General features: G+C 53.6%; 2 protein-coding genes across 2 annotated transcripts; one reads left to right on the top strand and one right to left on the bottom strand.

The window, feature by feature from the left end:
• Positions 1-439: 439 nt before the first annotated feature.
• Positions 440-5,633, bottom strand: SLC39A1 (solute carrier family 39 member 1). The gene is made up of 4 exons (XM_058660301.1): positions 5,501-5,633; positions 4,495-4,717; positions 4,241-4,371; positions 440-2,044 (listed from the first exon to the last, which is right to left on the bottom strand). The coding sequence occupies exons 2-4, from the start codon at positions 4,679-4,681 to the stop codon at positions 1,388-1,390; spliced, it is 975 nt and encodes a 324-aa protein (XP_058516284.1). The 5' UTR covers positions 4,682-4,717; positions 5,501-5,633; the 3' UTR covers positions 440-1,387.
• Positions 5,634-15,300: 9,667 nt separating this feature from the next.
• On the top strand, positions 15,301-20,888 carry CREB3L4 (cAMP responsive element binding protein 3 like 4). The gene is made up of 10 exons (XM_004588950.2): positions 15,301-15,437; positions 15,570-15,744; positions 15,966-16,212; positions 16,365-16,486; positions 19,664-19,756; positions 19,854-19,960; positions 20,043-20,111; positions 20,212-20,296; positions 20,446-20,542; positions 20,695-20,888. Exons 2-10 carry the CDS (start codon positions 15,574-15,576, stop codon positions 20,886-20,888), a joined length of 1,185 nt encoding a protein of 394 aa, XP_004589007.2. The 5' UTR covers positions 15,301-15,437; positions 15,570-15,573.
• Positions 20,889-20,983: the final 95 nt, after the last annotated feature.

The following is a 20,983-nucleotide window of genomic DNA, read 5'->3' on the forward strand; positions in this document are numbered from 1 at the left end:
GAGCCCGCCGGGAATCGTAGTTTGTTTACGTGACTCCTACAAACCCTTGGTTACGCACTACGGAGAGGAAACGGACTCCATATCCCAGCAGCCTTGCTGACTCCGGGAACTGGGGGCCTTCCTCCACCCACTTGGCTAGTCCCTGAGCTGAGCAAGCTGGGAGACGTAGTTCTCAACTAGTCCGAGCGCAGGATTAAGGAAAGGAAAAGGAAAGAAACGGGAAAAGAAAGGAGGGGAGTGGAAGGGGTGGAGACAGGGAGGGGCCAAAAAAGAAACAAAAGGAGAGAGAGAGAGAGAGAGAAAATGACATTATTGGGGCCTGAGGGAAAACGGTGAGAACAAGTATCTTAAACACCTGTAACCATGTGGGACATGGGTTCTCTCCAGGGGTCACACAGCAACCCTTTTCCCAAGACAAACGAAGCAAAGACAGTACAGATGTATATAAACATTTTATTTGGGTAACATGTCCCAAAACAAGTCAGTTAGTAAAATAGATTCTACATTATACAGCCCTATGCCTATCCCTCCCTCCCAAAAATAACCCGGGTGGGTAGGCATTTGTCCCTCACCCACTCGGGCTCCGTAGCTATTAAAAAATGTTTTGGTTAGCTCAGTGTTTATCATTTGGGCATGGGGCACCATGTCCATGTCCCACATTTCCAAGGTGCAGCAGTGGTAAGAGCCCCAGCTCACCCATCCTCCCGATTTACCCACTAGCAAACATTTCTGCACACCCCTCACCCCACTCCACTCCAGGATCTGGACCAGAACAAAGCAGATCCCATCCACTGAGGTGCTGGGCAGGGATCACTGCCACATCACTGTGCTTTACAAAGAGGGAGAGGAGTTATTTGGCACTTTACAAATAAAGGAGTGGGCACAACTGGAGAGGCCCGAGAAGGTACCAAAACCGGCAAGAAGAGACCCTTTGGCACAAACCCCTGGGGAGAAGGAAAAAGGGAAACATGTATGAGGAGGAGACAATGAAACTGTAAAGTCTCCTCCGAATGGCAGGTGCTGTGATAGAAATGGGCTAGAACCCACAGGGCACCGACTCTGGCACGTGGGCAGCTGGGGGCCTATCGCGGGCTCCCCCAGTGTCAGTTGCCCCTATGCGTGGTCCCTAGCCAGCCAGGGCAACCCCCTGACCCTAATGTCCTATGACCCTATCCCTAATGACTCGACCTTCTCTCAGGCCAGCCTCCTGCCTGCCCACTGCCTTCGTTTTGGTCAGGTGGTCCCCAAGCCTCCTTCCCTACCTCCTGGAGAACTCTTTAGTCCTCGGGCCCTCCCTTCCTCACCCCTTCCTAGTCCCAGTCTACTGGGGGTGAGCGAGCAGGGGTACCTGCTCCTCAGGCTCCCCTGGCCCCTCTCTTGAAGCCTCCTAGATTTGAATAAAAAGCAGGCCAGTGAGCAGAGCAAAGCCGGCCAGAAGCAGAATGACCTTGAGGATCCTCTGCTCAGAAGTGGCCAGCTCCTGAGGCAAGATTTCCAGGAAAGTGATGTAGAGGAAAGTGCCGGCTGCCATGCCCTCCAGCACAGACTGGGCCAGCTGGTGCAGGGGTCCGGCTGACTCTGCCAGAGCTGCACCCAGCCCAATGCCCAGGGGTGTCATACAGGAAAAGAGGACCCCACAGCCAGCCACCACCTGTGCCCGCAAGTGACTCTGCAGCAGCCGCAGGGACAGGCTGACGGCCAGGATGCCCTTGTGGAGTAGCAAAGCCAGGCACAGCTCCATGGCCCGAGCGCGGTCCCGCTGCAGCCCCACGGCCAGCCCCTCGAACACAGAGTGCAGGGCCAGAGAGAAGACCAGCACGCAGGCACGCAGGGCTGAGGGGGCTGCTGGGGTTCCACTTGCCTGGGGGACCCCCAGCCCATCATGCCAATGCTGTGGCCCGCCATTCACTGTTCCCAGCAGGGCCCGTGTTTCCTCCCGAGGTGGCGACCCCGACTGCTCCTTGTACGCCAGTGTAATCTGTTCCATCACCAGGACCAGGAAGAAGCCCATGGCCAAGATGAACTCTTGTAAGGGGAACTGGAGCTGTAGACAGAAGAGACAACAAGAACTCAGGACACAGGACAAGAATGGCGAGGAGGAATTTGATGTGGACACTGTGAAAGCCCGGCAGCACAGAGTCCCACACAGACCCAGGGCCACATACACTCACTTCAAGACTGAGTTACTTGGGCTTGGCAGCGTGGCCTAGTGGCTAAGGTCCTCGCCTTGATCCCATATGGCCGCTGGTTCTAATCCCGGAAGCTCCACTTCCTCTCTATCTCTCCTCCTCTCAGTATATCTGACTTTGTAATAAAAATAAAATAAATCTTAAAAAAAAAAAAAAAGACTGAGTTACTTGCTGTCACAGACACAATCATACAACCTGGGAGTCACTCACAGTGTTATGTGTTGCCCAAAGTCTGCACTGCTAACATTTGAGAGCAGAGATTTCCTTAAGAGAGGAGCTGTGCTTGCACTGCAGGCTGCTTAGCAGCTTCTCTAACCTCCACCCATCCAACACCAGTACCAAGAACAGCTCAAGGACCAATGTCCCAACTGCTCTACTTCCAGTCCAGCTCCCTGCTAATGCGCCTAGAAAAGCAGCAGATGACCCAAGCGTTTGGGTCACTGAACTCACATGGGAGACCAGGATGAAAGTTCTTGGCTCCTGGATTTGGCTTGGCCTAACCCCGACTGTTACAGCCATGTAGAGAGTAAACCAGTGGGTAGAAGATCTCTTTTGTCTTACCTTCTTCTGTGTAATTCTGACTTTCAAATACAGAATAAATAAATTTTTAAAGACTTATTTATTTTTATTACAAAGTCAGATATACAGAGAGGAGGAGAGACAGAGAGGAAGATCTTCCGTCAGATGATTCACTCCCCAAGTGACTACAACGGCCGGTGCTGCACTGATCCAAAGCCGGGAACCAGGAACCTCTTCCAGGTCTCCCACACAGGTGCAGGATCCCAAGGCTTTGGGCCGTCCTCAACTGCTTTCCCAGGCCACAAGCAGGGAGCTGGATGGGAAGTGGAGCTGCCGGGATTAGAACCAGCACCCATATGGGATCCCGGCGCGTTCAAGGCAAGGACTTTAGCTGTTAGGCCACACCGCCGGGACCAATAAATATTTTTTTAAAAAGGAAAAAACAACAATGGCTCCTTCCCTAGTTGCGATAGTCAAAAACAGTCTGACACTATTGAAGTGTTTTCTGGAGGGAGCAATACTACTCCCAGTTTGAAGTGTCCATTGTAGGCCCAGCGCGGTGGCCTAGAGGCTAGGGTCCTCGGTTTGTATGGGCCAGGATCCCATATGGGCACCAGTTCTAATCCCGGCAGCTCCACTTCCCATCCAGCTCCCTGCTTGTGACCTGGGAAAGCAGGCCTTGGGTTCCTGCACCCACATGGGAGATCCAGAAGGAAGTTCCTGGCTCCTGGCTTCGGATCGGCACAGCACTGGCCGTTGCGGCCACTTGGGAGTGAATCATCAGACAGAAGATCTTCCTCTCTGTCTCTCCTCCTCTCTGTATATCTGCCTTTCCAATAAAATAAATAAATTGTTAAAATAAATAAATCTTTAAGAAAAATGAAGCCTCCTTTGTGGCTAAGGTTGACCCATTGCTGCCCCACTCCACATGCTGAGATGGAGTTTCGCACTGCCACTGGGACATGCTGGCCAGTGAAGACAGCCACAGGTGACTCAGCCTCAGACCTTTAGAGGATTCTACCCAGTGTCACTTCCTCAATCCCGGGGAGGGAACCCAGGGTGACTTTCCCATACCACTACCCAACTGTCACATTTTTTTCCTACAGCGGGGCTTTCGCCTAAACCTTGAGTTTTGATTGTTCCCCACAGCCCACTTCCTGGAGCGAAACCCTTCTGAATCCACAACATGCAGCCCTTGGAGACAGTCTCTAACCCTTGGCAGGCCTGCAGGGACCTGTAGGAACCTGGCAAGAGAGTGAAAATGATTCGTGGAGCCTGCAACTGGGACTGAGAAACATACAAGCAAGTCACACACCTAATAATGAGCTTCCACACACTGTCTCAAAGGGCACACAGGGGTGCTGGATGGGTGGGGGACACGCAGAAAGTTATAACCCTTAAATTAAAAAAAAATGACCATTTACACGATCACATGTCAAGCATGTGATTATATTTTACACAGTCGCAGAGCTGACAGCTGAACAGATCCATGCACACCAGAGGTATCTGATTGGATACATCCCCCCGCTCACCGTCACGTGCAAGGCTGCCAGGGCCTCGTCTATGGCAGCCAGGTAGTCAGGCAGCAGGTCCAGGAGACAGGTGGCCAAAAAGACGCCCCCTGCAAAGCAGCTCACAAGGCTCAGGGCTTTCTGACGGGACGCTGAAGGAAAGCACAGCGTGGAGAGGGGTGAGGCGAGGGATCCCTTCCAGACCCCAGGCAGGCCCCCCACCCTACCCAACCCTTGCCTCAGCCCCCTCTCCGCCAGCAGCCACGGGGGCTCACCTGAGGCTTCATAGCTGGCTCCAGGCCGGCGCAGCACACAGATGGGCACCAGACTGCAGAAGAGGGTGAGCACCAGCAGCAGTGCTAAGGCCCCCAGCTTCACCTCCAGCCCCACGGACACTGGGGGTGCCGAGGCCACAGCCTCAGGCCGCCACACCAGGAGCCCTGGCTCTGCCCAGGGCCCCATGCTTGATCGTGCTCTTCCGTGCCGGGACTCTCAGATCTGGAAGATGAGATCCGAATGGGCGGTGAACAGCCAGTCGTGCAAGGAAGGAAGGATGGGGGCCCAGGAAGAGGAAGCCTGGTCAGCAGGCTCCAACTCCCTCCCGCCGGCCAGCCGGCCACCCAGTGACCTTCCCCCAACTCGGGGTGACTCATCCTCTCCGTTCCAGGAACACTCCTCGTTGCTTCCAGACTCAATCTTTCCCAAGAGGCTCCCTTAGGAAGCCAGCAAGGGGGCAGCTAAGGCACAAGAGGCGCGAGAGGAGAGCTCGTTATCCCCTTGCCTCTGAGGCCCCCAGGGAAGCTAAGGGGGAGCCTCCAATTAGGACCTGGAGCTGAGGGGTGGGTGTGGAGGGTTTCCTAAGCAACCCAGGAGACAGGAAGGAGGGAATGAGGCCAACAGGGCTGGGAGCTGTGGGGAGAAACCACAGGATCATAGGAAACTCCGTGCAGAGCGGCTGGGCCGGGCGAGCGGGGGTGGAGAGGGGGCTCCCACTCTCGCTCCCAGCACCCCAGCGCGACCACTCCCCACCCCGCCCCAGGGCAGACAGCGAGAGCTCCACACCGCAGGCGGAGACGGCGGGACCCGGGGCCAAAGGCCAGGGGCTTTAGGGGTGCCGGGGTCCCGGGACTGGCGGAGCGGGCACTGAGGGCGGCGTCTGGCCGTCTGCGCTCCTGGAGGCGGGGTACGAGGCCGCCAGCATCGCGGGAAGGCGACCGAGAGTCGGGGCTCGGGCTCCCAGGCCGCGGGAGCCTCGCCGGCGCCCGGGGACCCCGCACTCACCTCGCCAGGGTCTCCCGACATGGTATCTGCTGGGTTCCGGCCTCCAGTCGGGAATTCCCGCCCCCGCCTCAGCGCCCCCTCCCCCCGCAGCCGCCGCGTCCCCACGCGCGGCGGCCAATGACGGCGCCGGGAGGGCGGGGCGGATCCCGGAGTGACACAACTTCGGAGCAATCAGAAACCGGAGGAAAAAAGAAGGCGGAGCCGGCGAGCTGGAGAGCGTGAGCCGGAGAGCGTGAGCTGGAGCGGGAGGGCTGCGGACCTGGGGTTCAGTCGCCGAGGCTGCCGGGTCGGAGCTGTCCGGTGTTCACAGACTTTGTTGCTGTGGAGTTGTTTTTTTTTTTTTAGTTTTTTTTTTTTTAAGTCAGGGAACTAGAGACCCCTCGGGCAGAGCTGGACTCACATCCCTGTCCCGCATTCCTGGGTCTTCCGCCCCACATCACGTCTGGGAGGCTATCTGCCTGGCCTTGGCCCTAAGTTTCCTTATCTCTTCTCCCCGGTGTGTCGCCTGCGGGGGGGAGGGGCGGGGGAAGAGCTCCCTTCTTAGGACGAACTTCCTGTCCTGATCTCTCAAGAAAGAAAAGGGGTAGCCAGAATTGGAAAAAGGAGGAGAGCGATGGAAAATCGCCCCTTCTTGACTACCGGTGGCCTCTTTGAGGGGGAGAGGGAGACGTGGGACCAGCCCTGGGGTTGCAGGAAGCCCCTCCAGAGCAGAAAGAGCATCACTCACCATCCGTCTCCAGGCCTCCGGGCACCAGGCCAAGACTCAGGCCTCCTCCTCTGGCACTCTTAACTCCTCTCCCTCCAGCCCCACTAGCCTCCTTTCTGATTTCTGTTCCTTGAAAGCACCAAGGTGATTTTCAGGTGAGGACCGACACTGTCCCTGGGCCCACAGCCGCACCATCAGAAGCTTCTTCAAGCCTCATGGGATGCAAAAAAGGACAAAAGAAAGGTTTTAGGGCCCGCCACGGTGGCCTAACGGCTGAAGTCCTTGCCTTCGGAGATTGGCAACAGTTCATAACTGTTGAACTATCAAAACCACTTGAGCAAGACCCTCGGAGCATGCCCCACATCGGGGACCTGGGAGACTGGGTGGGGCTTTTCCCTTTACCTCCCTCTTTACTCCAGATATAGAAAAAAAAATATGTGGAAATGATAGTCTTACCCACTTTCCTGTAGCCCTTGAATTTTTGGACCTTAATTAACTATGTAAAGATTGTCAAAAATATAATTAAAAAAAAGTCCTCGCTTTGAACGTGCCAGGATCCTGCATGGGTGCCGGTTCTAATCCCGGCTGCTCCACTTCCCATCCAGCTCTCTGCTTGTTGGCTTCGGAAGGCAGTCAAGGATGGCCCAAAGCCCGCGTGGGTGACCTGGAAGAGCTCCTGGCTTAGGATTGGTGCAGCACCGGCCATTGTGGTCACTTGAGGAGTGAATCATGGGATGGAAGATCTTCCTCTTTCTCTCCTCCTATCCATGTATCTGCCTTTCCAATAAAAATAAAAAAAATCTTGGAAAAAAAAAGTTTTTTAAAGGGAGCTCTGACTAATATTGGTCATAAAGTCAAACCAAAATCTTTGTTCGCCAAAGGACCTGGTGATTCCCAGACAAAACTACTCTTTCTGGGGGTGGGGAGGATGTGTGGACTTCTAAAGACAGTGGGGAAGGGCAGAGACAGTACAGTGGTTCAACAGGCTAATCCTCTGCTATAAGTGCCCACATCCATAAGAGATGTCAGTTTGTGTCTCAGCTGCTCCACTTCCCATCCAGCTCCCTGCTTGTGGCCTGGGAAAGCAGTTGAGGACGGCCCAAAGCCTTGGGGACCTGCACCCTTGTGGGAGACCTGGAAGAAGCTCCTGGCTCCTGGCTCTGGATCAGCTCAGCTCCGGCAGTTGCAGCCATTTGATAAGTGAATTAGTGGATGAAAAGTCTGTGTCTCTTTCTCACTGTGTAAATTTGCCTTTCACCCCAGCTGTAGATAAATGCCTAGGCTGCCTTGTTTGTACCTAGGCAAGTGTTACACTGCTGGGAGAAAAGCAGCTAATAACTGTTTTGTATTCTAGGCCTGGTTAATGCCAAATGTGTGTTAATTATACCAGTGTACAGCACAGTTGCCTATTCTATAGTCTATGCTTTTTTTTGTATGTGTGTGATACAGTCCCATGAGCTGTTTTTTTTTTCTTTAAGATTTATTTATTTTTATTGGGAAGGCGGATATACAGAGAGGAAGATCTTCCGTCCAATGGTTCACTCCCCAAGTGAGCGCAATGGCTTGAACTGAGGCAATCCGAAGCCAGGAGCCAGGAACCTCTTCCAGGTCTCCCACACGGGTGCAGGGTCCCAAGGCTTTGGGCCTTCCTCAACCGCTGTTCCAGGTCACAAGCAGGGAGCTGGATGGGAAGCAGGGCTGCTGGGATTGAACCAGCACCCATATGGGATCCCGGCCCTTGCAAGGTGAGGACTTTAACCACTGCTCTATCATGCCGCCCCCCCTTTTTTTTTAAGATTTATTTATTTTTATTACAAAGTCAGATATACAGAGAGGAGGAGAGACAGAGGAAGATCTTCTGTCCGATGGTTCACTCCCCAAGTGAGCGCAACAGCTGGAGCTGATCCAAAGCCGGGAACCAGGAACCTCTTCCAGGTCTCCCACGTGGGTGCAGGGTCCCAAGGCCTTGGGCCGTCCTCAACTGCTTTCCCAGGCCACAAGCAGGGAGCTGGATGGGAAGTGGAGCTGCCGGGATTAGAACGGGCGCCTATATGGGATCCCAGCGCGTTCAAGGAGAGGACTTTGGCCACTGGGTCACGCTGCCAGGCCCTTGCCCCCCCCCTCTTTTTAAGATATGTAGGGAGCAGATGCCAGCACACCAGCAGACACATTTGTCAGTCGGTTTGTGGGTTGGCTTGGGGGGGTGAACCAGGCGAGGTCAGGCCAAACCATAGCACACTGGCATGCACAAGAGCCAGGAATGCAGGCCATGTCAGGTCAAGCTATTACACCCACCAATTTGCATGAGAGCCAGGGATGGGGGCAGACTGGGCAGGGCTAAGCTGCAGCACCCACCAGCAAGACTGGGGGTGGGCCAGGCCAGTCAAGGCTACAGTTCTCAATGGTAAGGACCAAGACAAGAGTTAGGCCATACCAGCCTGGGTCAGAGCAACCACCAGCATGCACAAGATCTGTGGTTGGGACAGGAGTGGTAGGGGAGCTAAGGGAATGCCCCTGCTGGGCTGTGGTTACCACTGGTGAGTGTAAGAGTTGAGAATGGGGGTGGACTGGACTAAAGATGGCTACAACATCCCTCAACCTGTGTGTGGGCTGGGTCTGGGGATGTGCCAGATTGGGCTATGTTCCGGTACCTACTGACATTCACAAGGGCCAGAGTGGGTGTGGAACAGGCTGAGGTAGGTGACAAGCACTCACTGATCAACATGAGAACAGGATCTTGGAGTGGGCGAGACAGGGCTGGGTTGCAGCACCCACCCAAAGAGTACTAGAATGGATATGGGTTGGTCTGGCAAGGCCACAGTACCTGCTGATAAAGGTCAGAACTGGAGGTGGGCCAAGTCAGGCTGATCCAAACACCCACAGGTGTGCATGAGATCTGCGACTGGGAGCTGGTCTAATAGGGGACCTTGGTGAACTCCCCTGTTCAAATGTAGTTCTGAAGCCTGACATGGTAGCCTAGCGGCTAAAGTCCTCCCCTTGCACACACCAGGATCCAATATGGGTGCCGGTTCTAATCCTGGTGGCCCTACTTCCCATCTAGCTCTCTGCTTGTGGCCTGGGAAAACAGTGGACAGCCCAGGGCCTTGGGACCCTGCACCTGCATGCACAACCTGGAAGAGGCTCTTGGCTCCTGGCTTCGGATTGGCTCAGCTTCAGCCGTTGCAGCCGCTTGGGGAGTGAATCATCAGACAGAAGATCTTCCTCTCTGTCTCTCCTCCTCTCTGTATATCTGACTTTGTAATAAAAATAAATAAATCCTTAAAAAAAAATGTAGCCGGGCTTGGCAGCGTGGCCTAGTGGCTAAGGTCCTCGCCTTGATCCCATATGGCCGCTGGTTCTAATCCCGGCAGCTCCACTTCCTCTCTATCTCTCCTCCTCTCAGTATATCTGACTTTGTAATAAAAATAAAAATAAATCTAAAAAAAAAAAAAAAAAAAAGTAGCCCTGGCTAGTGAGAACGAGAACCAAGATTGCGGGCAGTCCCCAGGCCAGGTTACGGTACCCATTTTCACACATGTGGGTTAGGATTAGGGTGGGCTGGGCTAGTCTGCAACACCTATTGGCAGGTGCCAGAGTCAGGGCAGGGTGCAGGCCAGGCCGGGTGGGGACACAACATCCACCAGTGTACGTTAGGTCCGAGACTGGGGGCAGGCCAGGCTGGGCGATGCTAGAGCACCCCCAACATGTGCTGGGACTGGGGGCTGGCCAGGTGGAGCCAGACCGCAGCACCCACTGGCAAATGCTGAAGTGAGATGTGCCATAGCAGACGTGGCTGCAGCACCCACCAGCACATGCAGGACCCCAGCATCGGAGCAAACCTGTGTGAAGGCTCCCCTGCTGGGCCACTGCTCCCACTGGTGAGTGTGAGAGCTGGGTATGGGTACAGATGAACCACTTGACGGAAGATCTTTCTCTTTTGTTTCTCCTGTTTGTACATCCCACTTTCCATTTCTTTAAAGATTTATCTTATTTTTATTGGTAAGTCAGACATATAGAGAGGAGGAGAGACAGAGAGGAAGATCTGCAGTCCCATGATTCACTCCCAAGTGGCCGCAACGGCAGAATCTGAGGCAATCCAAAGCCAGGAGCTTCTTCCAGGTCTCCCATGTGGGTGCAGGGCCCAAAGCTTTGGGCCGTCCTCGACTGCTTTCCCAGGCCACAAGCAGGGAGATGGATGGGAAGTGGAGCTGCCAGGATTAGAACCGGCACCCATATGGGATCCCGGGGCTTTCAAGGAGAGGACTTTAGCCGCTAGGCCACGCCGCCGGGCCCTCTTCTTCCTTCTTAATGAAAAGTGGGGGCCCGACGCAATAGCGTAGTGGTTAAAGTCTTCACCTTGCAAGTGCCGGTATTCCATACGGGCACTGGTTCTAATCCTGGCAGCCCTGCTTCCCATCCAGCTCCCTGCCTGTGGCCTGGGAAAGCAGTTGAGTACAGCCAAAGATTTGGGACCCTGCACCCACATGGGAGACCTGGAAGAGGTTCCTGGTTCCTGGCATCGGATCGGCGCAGCACCGGCCCGGTTGCGGCTCACTTAGGGAGTGAAACATTGGATAGAAGATCTTCCTCTCTGTCTCTCCTCCTCTCTGTCTATCCGGCTTTCCAATAATAATAAAATCTTTAAAAAAAAAAAAAAGAAAAGAAGAAAATGGAGAGCAGAGCAGGTTGGACGGCTCTCCTGGCTGAGCCAGGAAGGCGGCAGCAAGCGTCCGGGTGAGTAGATGCATTAGGATAGACTCTGTCAGCCAACGGATCTTGGAAGGATTTTCTCAGTCTTGGAGCATCAAAAGCAAGAATCATGGAACTCTCAAGACCACTCCAGCAATACTCTCAGAATATACTTTTCCATAGGTCATCTAAGATGACATCAAGTGAGCATCCCCTACCCCGGGTAGTTTGACAACAGGGAGTGGATCCCTTCTCGTCCCCTCAGACACAAGAGAAAAGAGAAGAGAAGGAAAGTTGGAAGCATTTGCCCCAATCCTTCTCCCATATTTCAACCCTTCCCACCCTATTCAATGGTCCTCATAGATGTACAACCTTGTCAACAATGTAAACATCAAAATAAATTAAAAGTTTAAACATCTGCCTTTCAAATACAAATAAATCTTCAAAAAGAGAGGATCCAGGAGAAGAAATCTACAGGACTCCATTACTGAAATGTAAGTCAAACTGGATCATTATTGACCCTCAATCATTGCTGTTCTAACCTTTTAATACAAAAAAAAAAAAAAAAAAAGAAAAAAAAAAAACCTGGGCCTGGTGCCATGGCCCAGCGGCTAAACTCCTCGGTTTGAATGCCCCGGGATCCCATATGGGCGCCGGTTCTAATCCCGGCTGCTCCACTTCCCATCCAGCTCCCGGCTTGTGGCCTGGGAAAGCAGTCGAGGAAGGCCCAAAGCTTTGGGACCCTGCACCCACGTGGGAGACCCGAGGAGGTTCCTGGTTCCCGGCTTCGGAACAGCACAGCACCGGCCGTTGCGGCTCACTTGGGGAGTGAATCATTGGATAGAAGATCTTCCTCTCTGCCTCTCCTCCGCTCTCTGTATATCTGACTTTGTAATAAAATAAAAATAAATCTTTAATAAATAAATAAATCTTAAAAAAAAAAAGGCCCGGCACGGTAGCCTAACGATTGAAGTCCTCACCTTGCATGTGCCTGGATCCCATATGGGCGCTGGTTCTAATCCCTGTGACCCCACTTCCCATCCAGTTCTCTGGTTGTGGCCTGAGAAAGCAGTCGAGGATGGTCGGAAGCCTTGGGAACTTGTACCCACGTGGGAGACCCTGAAGAGACTTCTGATTCCTGGCTTCCTATGGGTGTAGCTCCAGGCATTGTGGCCACTTGATGAGTGCATCAGCGTATGCAAGATCTTTGTCTCTGCTCCTCTCTCTATATATATGCCTTTCCAATAAAAAAAAAATAACTTTTTTTTAAATGGTATATGTTAACGGCATGCAAAGTGATATTTTCAAAAATATACACGTGCTGGAGATTAGCTCAGTCAAGCTGATTGACATGTAATAACTTGTGTATATATGATTGATTTGCAATGGGAACACTTAGAATCGATTAGCAATTTTCAAGTATATAATACGCTGTTAATTGCGGTCACCATGTTACACAACAGGTCTCTTGATTGCCTTAGCTTGATGTGTGATTCTAGGCCGGCTGCTTTTGCTCTTCAGAGTTTGACGAATCTGGGAAAAGGGGAAGTTGAAGCAGCAGATGGTGACACAGCTTCCTTCCAGGTCCCGTAGGATCAGAGACTGACTGGGTTTGCCACTGAATCATCGTTGCACTTAAGGCTGCAGGAAGTCCTTGTGTGTATCACCTTTCTTGCCCAAGAACAATCTGCTTCTCTTACACCTCTGCATTAGACTAGGACCCTAGCCACTAGGTTACCGTGCCGGGCCCATCTGCCTTAGTCTAGGAATCCTGTCTCCTCACTCCTTGAGCAGGACACAGAGAAATGAACAGGAACAACACACTCTGATTAGTTGAGGAAGTTGGATGCCTGCATACAGGGTGAACTGTATGGACTTAGGTCATGGAACTTGCTTTAACGACTTAGAAAGTTAACGTTTGTGTTATGAGCTGCTTTTAAACTCACACACATGATAAGGCTGACATAGAATAGGTGTTTGGTGTCAGATCTTGTCTTCATCATTTTTTTAAGATGTATTTATTTTTATTACAAAGTCATATGTATACATATAGAGAGAGGAGGAAAGACAGAGCAAGATCTTCCGTCTGATGATTCACTCCCAAGTGGCTGCAATAGCCGGAACTGAGCCAATCTGAAACCTGGAGCCAGGAGCTCTTCTGGGTTTCCCAAGCGAGTGCAAGATCCCAAAGCTTTGGGCCATCCTTGACTGCTTTCCCAGCCCACAGGCAGGGAGCTGGATCGGAAGCAGGGCTGCCGGGATTAGAACCAGCACCTATATGGGATCCCGGCAAGTTCAAGGCAAGGATTTTTGCTGCTAGGCCATGGCACCGGGCCCTCTTGTCCTCATCATTATCCTCGACCTGTTCAAATCTTCCTGGGGTTCAGTGCTGTGAAGTATCAAGTTAAATTTAGACTTCTCTTAGGGCTGCTGGTTTGAATCCAAGAGGCTCCACTTCTGATCCAGCTCCCTGGGAAAGCACTGGAGGATGTCCTGTGTCCTTGGGACCCTGCACCCACATGGGCAACCCAGAAGAAAGTCCTGGCTCCTGGTTTTGGGGCTGCACTGGCCAGTGGTGGCCATCTGCAGAATGAACTCGCAGATGGAAGAATTCCTGTCTCACCTTCTCTCTGTGACTGCACTTTTCAAATCAAAATAACTAAGTCTTTTTAAAAATTTCTCCTGGTTCCTGTAGCCCTTAATTCTTTGTGCCCTCATCAACTATGTAAAGATGATCAAAATAATAATTAAAAAATAAAAACAAAGGGGGCCCAGCGCAATAGTATAGCGGTTAAAGTTTTCGCCTTGAAAGCCCCGAGATCCCATATGGTCGCCGGTTCTAATTCCGGCAGCCCTGCTTCCCATCCAGCTCCCTGCTTGTGGCCTGGGAAAGCAGTTGAGCACGGCCCAAAGCTTTGGGACCCTGCACCTGCGTGGGAGACCCAGAAGAGCTCCTGGCTCTTGGCTTCGGATCGGCACAGCACCTGCTGTTGCGGTCACTTGGGGAGTAAATCATTGGACGGAAGATCTTCCTCTCTGTATCTCCTCCTCTCTGTGTCTCCTCCTCTCTGTATACCCACCTTTCAAATAAAAATAAACAAATCTTTTTTTAAGAAATAGAATTTCGGGCCCGGCAGTGTGGCCTAGCGGCTGAAGTCCTCGCCTTGAACGCCCCGGGATCCCATATTGGCGCCGGTTCTAATCCCGGCAGCTCCACTTCCCATCCAGCTCCCTGCTTGTGGCCTGGGAAAGCAGTCGAGGACGGCCCAATGCATTGGGACACTGCACCAGTGTGGGAGACCCGGAAGAGGTTCCTGGTTCCCGGCTTTGGATCGGCGCGCACCAGCCCGTTGTGGCTCACTTGGGGAGTGAATCACTGGACAGAAGATCTTCCTCTCTGTCTCTCCTCCTCTCTGTATATCTGACTTTGTAATAAAATAAATAAATCTTAAAAAAGAAAAGAAAAGAAAAGAAAACACTTTGTAAACGGTGCACAGACGTTGCTGGTCGTTGTACACGACCCAAGTCCCTGGCCTGAAGCATACGCCCAACTGGCCGTGGGCTCCCGGGCCTTTGCAGAGGCCGAGGAACGTGGCAACACGGCTGGCTGCTTTCCACAGCAGAGTGGGTCGGTTCCGACCAGGCAAAGCTTTCCATCCGAAGAGCCAAGGCCTCATCACTAGCCTTGGGTCCACAGGTTACTTCCTCCCCGCCTTGCCGATAACCTGCGCTTCAGGGTCACGTGGTCGGCAAATCCCTCACAGGGCACTCCTTCCCACAGTCCCCGAAGTTTCTGCCAACTTCCCTACAATGTTACTTTCTGGTTCCTAACCCCGCCCTTCGGTCTTGTGAAACACAATTCCCACCCAAGAAATACATACTGTGACCCTCCTCCATTGGTTCAACTCGCTCGCTGCCCGGTCGTCTGACCAGTTACAGCAGAGCGGCCTTGAGAGGGTAATGCCACTGGCTCGATGCCTTGTCCCCTCAAAAACCTCCCTTTAGTGTCCAATCGGGACGTTAGTGTGGGGAGCGGGGCCACGCTAAGCCCCGGCTCGTCTCCTCGTAAAAGCTTTTGTGGATAGTCTTCTCATAAAAGTGATGACTGGAGTTCAATCATCCAACCTTCCTGCACCCGGGGTCCAGCCATCTCTAGTCTCCCCTGGGGAGAAACCAAATCCTCAGGGACAGGTCCCACTGCCTGCAGAAACTGAGGCAGAGAGAGCGTGGCTCTGTAACCCTACAGAATTCAGTATGAGGTGGCTCATACAGTATGAGGTGACCCCAAATCCCCTCCCTCTGGGGCCCTGAGGTGGCTTGGAGCCAGGTGCAATCCGCTGTCCGTGTTAAAGCTGGGGGCGGAGTTTGGCTGGGCAGGACCAGGATACGATATCCTGGAAGAAAGAATAGGTGTAGTGTTTGGGGCAGTCAGCGGGCTGGGCTGGGCTGGCAGGGCTGGGCTCTCTTGGGAACAACAGGTTAATCCCCAAGGGGCTTGTTTGTCCCAGCCTGAACTGTCCCAGGGAGCTCGCCGGATGACGGGTGAGGGGGCTGCACAGGTGGGCGAGGGGGGACACTGGCAGAGCTAATGGAGGAGCCTAGGATATTACAGGGGGGAGAGCAGCCATCACCTACCCACTCCCCTTTGGTGTTACTCTCGTGGCTTCCCCACAGAGGCATGGACCTCGGCACCCCTGATCTGCTGGACGCCTGGCTGGAGCCCCCAGAAGATGTCTTCTCTACCGGGTCCTTCCTGCAGCTGGGCCTCCACTGTCCTCCCGAGGCCCCGGGGACCAGGCTACAAGAACAGGGCCTGCCAGGCTGGGAGTCTACAGGGGGCCATGGCCATGTGAGTCAAGAGGGGTGAGGCGGGGGTGGGGTGGTAAAACAGGACTCTGTGGCAAGAAGCCCCAAGAGGCGTCCTCCCTAAATTGGGGGAAGACGCCTGAAGCCAGAGACCAGAAAATAGACAAGGGTTGCTACAATCGCATCAGGCCGAGAAAGGGATGAAATTGAAGCTTGGAGGATCTAAGTGTGACATCAGATAGGATTTACCCTTTCCTCTTGTAGGGCCTTCAGGAGAATGAGCCTGAAGACTGCTTGAAGATTTTTATTGATCCCAATGAGGTGTACTGCTCAGAGGCCTCTCCAGGCAGCGACAGCGGCATCTCTGAGGACCCTGGCTGTTCCGACAGTCCACCTGCACCGCAGCCCCCCAGCTCTCCTGCCCTCTATGAAGTTGTCTATGAGGCAGGGATCCTGGATGGGATGCAGAGGACAGCTGAGCCAAGCGTGGGGCTCATCTCCATTCAGCTAGGTCAGTGTTGTACGGGGGAAGGGAACAGTGGACCTCCAGGTCCAGCCCAGGGTGTGGAGTTAAGGGTGCTTGCACGGCCCATCCCTAGACCCTGCTGCCATCAGGGTGTGCCTCCATCTCCTTTCTCCTGGTCCCACGTGTGTCTCTCTCAGATCAGTGGAGCCCACCGTTGCTGGTGCCTGAGGCCTGCATGGTTGGCAGGCTGCCCTTGGATGCTCACCCTCCCATCCTGCCCCGAGCTGGTGCTGTGGCTCCAGGGCCTGCCGACACCCTGGTGAGTCCTGGGATTGGCCAGAGCTGGGGCTCCCTCCTACTCACATCCCAGGATACTTTGATTTCAACCCCTTGCATATGCTCGCAGAAATGAGGACGAGAGATGCAAGGTGTGTGTGTGGGGACTGTTGGAGAACCCGGCCCTGGCCTCAGCTGTTGCTGATGTTGGGGCTAAAGACCGATGGACAGAAAGGACAAGAGCAAGTGAGCCCTGGGGGCGGGGGACGGTGGTACGTCCCAGTTAGAAGGAGCAGGGCAGGGCGAGGGAATCCAAGGACAGGGCTCTAGACAAATTTGGGACCTTCTGTGTGCTGGGTGCTCAGCGCAGTCATTGTCTTAGGCTGGGGCGGGCAGGCTGCCTGGGAATCGCTGGGCAGTGGGTGCAGGGGGAGGAGCAGCAGCCGCTGGACATGAAGCAGATGATCGGTGGGCTGCTACAGTGAGGCCAGCGCAGGTGCAGCTGACAGGGGGCCTTCCGGAGGTTGCCTGGGCAGGCTCCTAGGGGCTGTACTTAGATCCCTGCTGTTCCTTTTGCCCTGAAAGCACTCCATGTGCCCAAAGGGAAGGCAACAGGTGCTGACCCTCCTTGCACAGCTGTGGTGGAAGGGGAGACCACCCAAGAACTCCCGTGAGCATCTTGGGCTGAGGCACCCTACAGAGTCTTACACTTTCATACTTCAGTGAAACACCAGGGAGTGTCTGTAGGTTTGTGTTTCTCATATTTATGCTTTTTCAGTTGTTTTTGAAGATTTGTTTGTTTTGAAAGTCAGTTATGGAGAGAGTGTGACAGATCTTCCATCGATTGGTTCACTCCCTAGATGACCCCAATGGCTGGGGCTGGGCCAAGCCAAACCAAGCAGTCAGGTGCTTCATCCAGGTCTCCCACATGAGTTCAGCGACACAAGGTCTTGGGCTGTTTTCTGCTGCTCTTCCCAGGCCAACAGCAGGGAGCTGGATTGGAAGTGGAACAGGACCCAGCATGATGGCTCAATAGCTAAATCCTCACCTTACAAGCATTGAGATTCCCACGTGGGTGCCAGTTTGTGTCCCGGTTGCTGCACTTCCCTTCCAGCTCCCTGCTTGTGGCCTGGGAAAGCAGTCGAGGACGGCCCAAAGCCTTGGGACCCCGCACCCGTGTGGAAGACTCGGAAGTTGTTCCTGGCTCCTGGTTTTGGATAGGTTCAGCTCTGGCCACCACAGTTATTTGGAAAGTATCTCTCTTGCTCTGTAAATCTGATCTGCCTTCCAAATAAAAATAAATGAATCTTTAAAAAAAAAAAAAAAGGAAATGGAACAGCTGGGACACGAGAGGCCATGTGAGAGGCCAGCATCACAGACAGTGGTTTAACCCGTTGTGACACTACACTTTTTTTAAAAAAAGATTTATTTATTTTATTACAAAGTCAGGTATACAGAGAGGAGGAGAGACAGAGAGGAAGATCTTCCATCCTATGATTCACTCCCCAAGTGAGCGCAACAACCGGTGTTGTGCCTATCTGAAGCCGGGAACCAGGAACTTCTTCTGGGTCTCCCACACGGGTGCAGGGTCCCAAAGCTTTAAGCCATCCTCGATTGTTTTCCCAGGCCACAAGCAGGGAGCTGGATGGGAAGTGGAGCTGCCGGGATTAGAACTGGCGCCTATATGGGAACCAGGGACGTTCAAGGCAAGGACTTTCAGCCGCTAGGCCATGGCACCAGGCCCAACACTACACTCTTGCTTCGTTTTTTTTTTTTTTTTTAAAGATTTGTTTATTTTCATTACAAAGTCGCATATACAGAGAGGAGGAGAGACAGAGAGGAAGATCTTCCGTCCGATGATTCACTCCCCAAGTGAGCCACAACGGCCGGTGCTGCACTGATCCGAAGCCGGGAACCAGGAACCTCTTCCAGGTCTCCCACACGGGTGCAGGATCCCAATGCTTTGGGCCGTCCTCAACTGCTTTCCCAGGCCACAAGCAGGGAGCTGGATGGGAAGTGGAGCTGCCGGGACTAGAACCGGCGCCCATATGGGATCCCGGGGCGTGCTCAAGGTGAGGACTTTAGCCGCTAGGCCACGCCGCCGGGACCCTCTTGCTTCGTTTTTTAAAAATTTATTTTTTATCTGAAAGTCCGTTATACAGAGAGGAAGAGAGACAGAGAGGAAGATCTTCTATTTGATATTCACTCCCCAAGCGGCTGCAATGGCCAGAGCTGAGCTGATCCGAAGCCAGGAGCTTCTTCCAGGTCTCCCACGTGGGTGCAGGATCCCAAGGCTTTGGGCCGTCCTCGACTGCTTTTCTAGCCACAAGCAGGGAGCTGGATGGGAAGCAGGGCTGCTGGAATTAGAACTGGTGCCCATATGGGATCCCAGTGTGTGCAAGGCAAGGACTTTAACTGTTAGGCTACTGCACTGGGCCCCTCTTGGTCCATTTTAAAATAAAACCCTCTGAACCACATTTTCAGGATTTTGAGGAAATGGGCTGGAAGAGATCCCACTCCTCAGTAGCTCCACTAAGCAATCCCAGGAACAATAAGGGAACATCAGAAAAAGCCAGGAAACAGAAAAGTCACAGCTAAGAAAAAATTCTTCTGAAGTTACAAAGTGAAGCAAAAATCTTGCTCAGAGTAATACTTGTAGGAAAGACAAAGTTCTTCCCCCGATGGGCTTGGGTTAAGCAGACACTCCGCTGGGGAGGACTTTCAGCCCAGTTGTCCTGAGAGATGTCCTTGTTTGAGGGCACAAAGTGTCTGCACCTCAGATCCCAGGGCAGAGGGGACTACTGCCCCCAGGGGACTCCCTGAGGGTCACAGGCAGCCCAGTAGCATTGTGAGTGAAAGTTGATGGCTAAAAGTGAATTGTTCTTTTGTTGTAAGAAAATCAAGCACACAGCGCTTTCTCAGCCACTGGATGTGTTTGCCTCCTCAGATGCCCTAAAGCTTGGGGAGAGCTGGCCCTGAACAAGCCCTCGCTAGCTGGTCCAGAATGCCATGGTGCTGTCTGGGGCGCCACCTCCTCTAGCCCTTCTCAGCCTCTGGTTCCTTCAGAGCTGACGTAAATTAAGTTTTCTGCTCTTGCCTTCACCTCTGGTTGGATGCAGTCCCCAATGCACACAGGAAAACAGCTCAGAAGGCGTGCAGGTGAGAGGCCTGGGTGCTGGGCTGACTCTCATTCTCACTCTCCCTTCTCTCCTGGCCCCAGCTGTCACGTCAGCCGTTGTTCCTGACAGATGAGGAGAAGCGCCTGCTGGGGCAGGAAGGGGTTTCTCTGCCCTCGCACCTGCCACTCACCAAGGTAACACCTTCCACTAAGCAATGCAGCCCCCAGGGAAGAGCTGGAGCGTGTGAGGAGCTTCAGGGCCTAGGACTGACACCCCCTGCGTCCCTCTTAGGCAGAGGAAAGGGTCCTCAAGAAAGTCAGGAGGAAAATCCGGAACAAGCAGTCGGCTCAGGACAGCCGGCGGCGGAAGAAAGAGTACATCGATGGGTTGGAGAGCAGGTGCGTCTGGGCTGCCAGCTCTGGCTTCGGGGACCTTCCTCCTCTGACTGCCAGGCCTGCTCCTACCTCTGCCAATCCCTAGGGTGGCAGCCTGTTCTGCACAGAACCAGGAGCTACAGAAAAAAGTCCAGGAGCTGGAGAGACACAACATGTGAGTCGTAGCACCTTATGTCCACGGGCACCTCAACACACAGGGTACCCTTCTGGGCTCTGCACCCACAAGTGGCTAACTGGCCTTCCTCCTTCCCCAGCTCCCTCGTGGCTCAGCTCCGCCAGCTGCAGTCGCTCATTGCTCAGACCTCCACAAAGGCTGCCCAGACCAGCACCTGTGTTCTGGTACCTTCTGTCCTCTTCCCCCTCCTACCACACTTCATGCCAATACCTCCTGCGGCTCCACAACCCCTGTTCGTGCCAATACCCCCTGCGGCCCCATAATCCCTGCAACCCTAGCTGCCTTCCTTCCAATCATCCTCGTTTCCTTCCAGATCCTTCTTTTTTCCCTGGTTCTCATCATCTTGCCCAGCTTCAGCCCCTTCCAAGGCCTACCTCAAGTTGGGCCCGAGGACTACCAGGCTCATGGAGGTGAGTGGCAAAGGCAGGGAGGGCCCCCCGGTGGCAGTGGTCGGCAGCTCCGCTCTGGACCACGGTTAGGCAACAAGAGGAAGGTCCTGTCTATCCAGGGTCCCCTTACCCACTCAGAGGGGCTACTCTTTTTCCTTTTTTCTCCTTTACAGTGATTTCCAGAAATATCCTGACCCACAAGGGCATTGCCGACAATCTGGAGACCCCAGTGGCCGAGTCCAGACTCCTGGAGCCACCTGGAGCCAAGCGTGCCAATGGCTCAGCAAGGACACTGCTTGAGAAGACACGAGGGAGGCCGGGAGCCAGTGGGCGCCTCACTGCTGTGCTGCACGCAGATGAGATGTGAGCGAGGCCGGGACCCTCCTGGCCCAACTGCCATGCACCACAGGGCGCCCAGAGCTCCCCACCACAGGCTGCTTTCCCCTGCCTGGTGGCTTTGCC

Source organism: Ochotona princeps, chromosome 2, assembly GCF_030435755.1.
Source record: "Ochotona princeps isolate mOchPri1 chromosome 2, mOchPri1.hap1, whole genome shotgun sequence".
In the NCBI taxonomy this organism is placed as follows: Eukaryota; Metazoa; Chordata; class Mammalia; order Lagomorpha; family Ochotonidae; genus Ochotona; species Ochotona princeps.

Coding starts and splice junctions, on each gene's coding strand:
- SLC39A1 (XM_058660301.1), bottom strand. CDS start 4,681: ATGGGGCCCTGGGCAGAGCCAGGGCTCCTGGTGTGGCGGCCTGAGGCT. Junction 4,372..4,494: donor AGCCAGCTATGAAGCCTCAG/GTGAGCCCCCGT, acceptor GCTTTCCTTCAG/CGTCCCGTCAGAAAGCCCTG. Junction 2,045..4,240: donor TGGCAGCCTTGCACGTGACG/GTGAGCGGGGGG, acceptor TTCTGTCTACAG/CTCCAGTTCCCCTTACAAGA.
- CREB3L4 (XM_004588950.2), top strand. CDS start 15,574: ATGGACCTCGGCACCCCTGATCTGCTGGACGCCTGGCTGGAGCCCCCA. Junction 16,487..19,663: donor CAGGGCCTGCCGACACCCTG/GTGAGTCCTGGG, acceptor TCCTGGCCCCAG/CTGTCACGTCAGCCGTTGTT. Junction 19,961..20,042: donor ATCGATGGGTTGGAGAGCAG/GTGCGTCTGGGC, acceptor GCCAATCCCTAG/GGTGGCAGCCTGTTCTGCAC.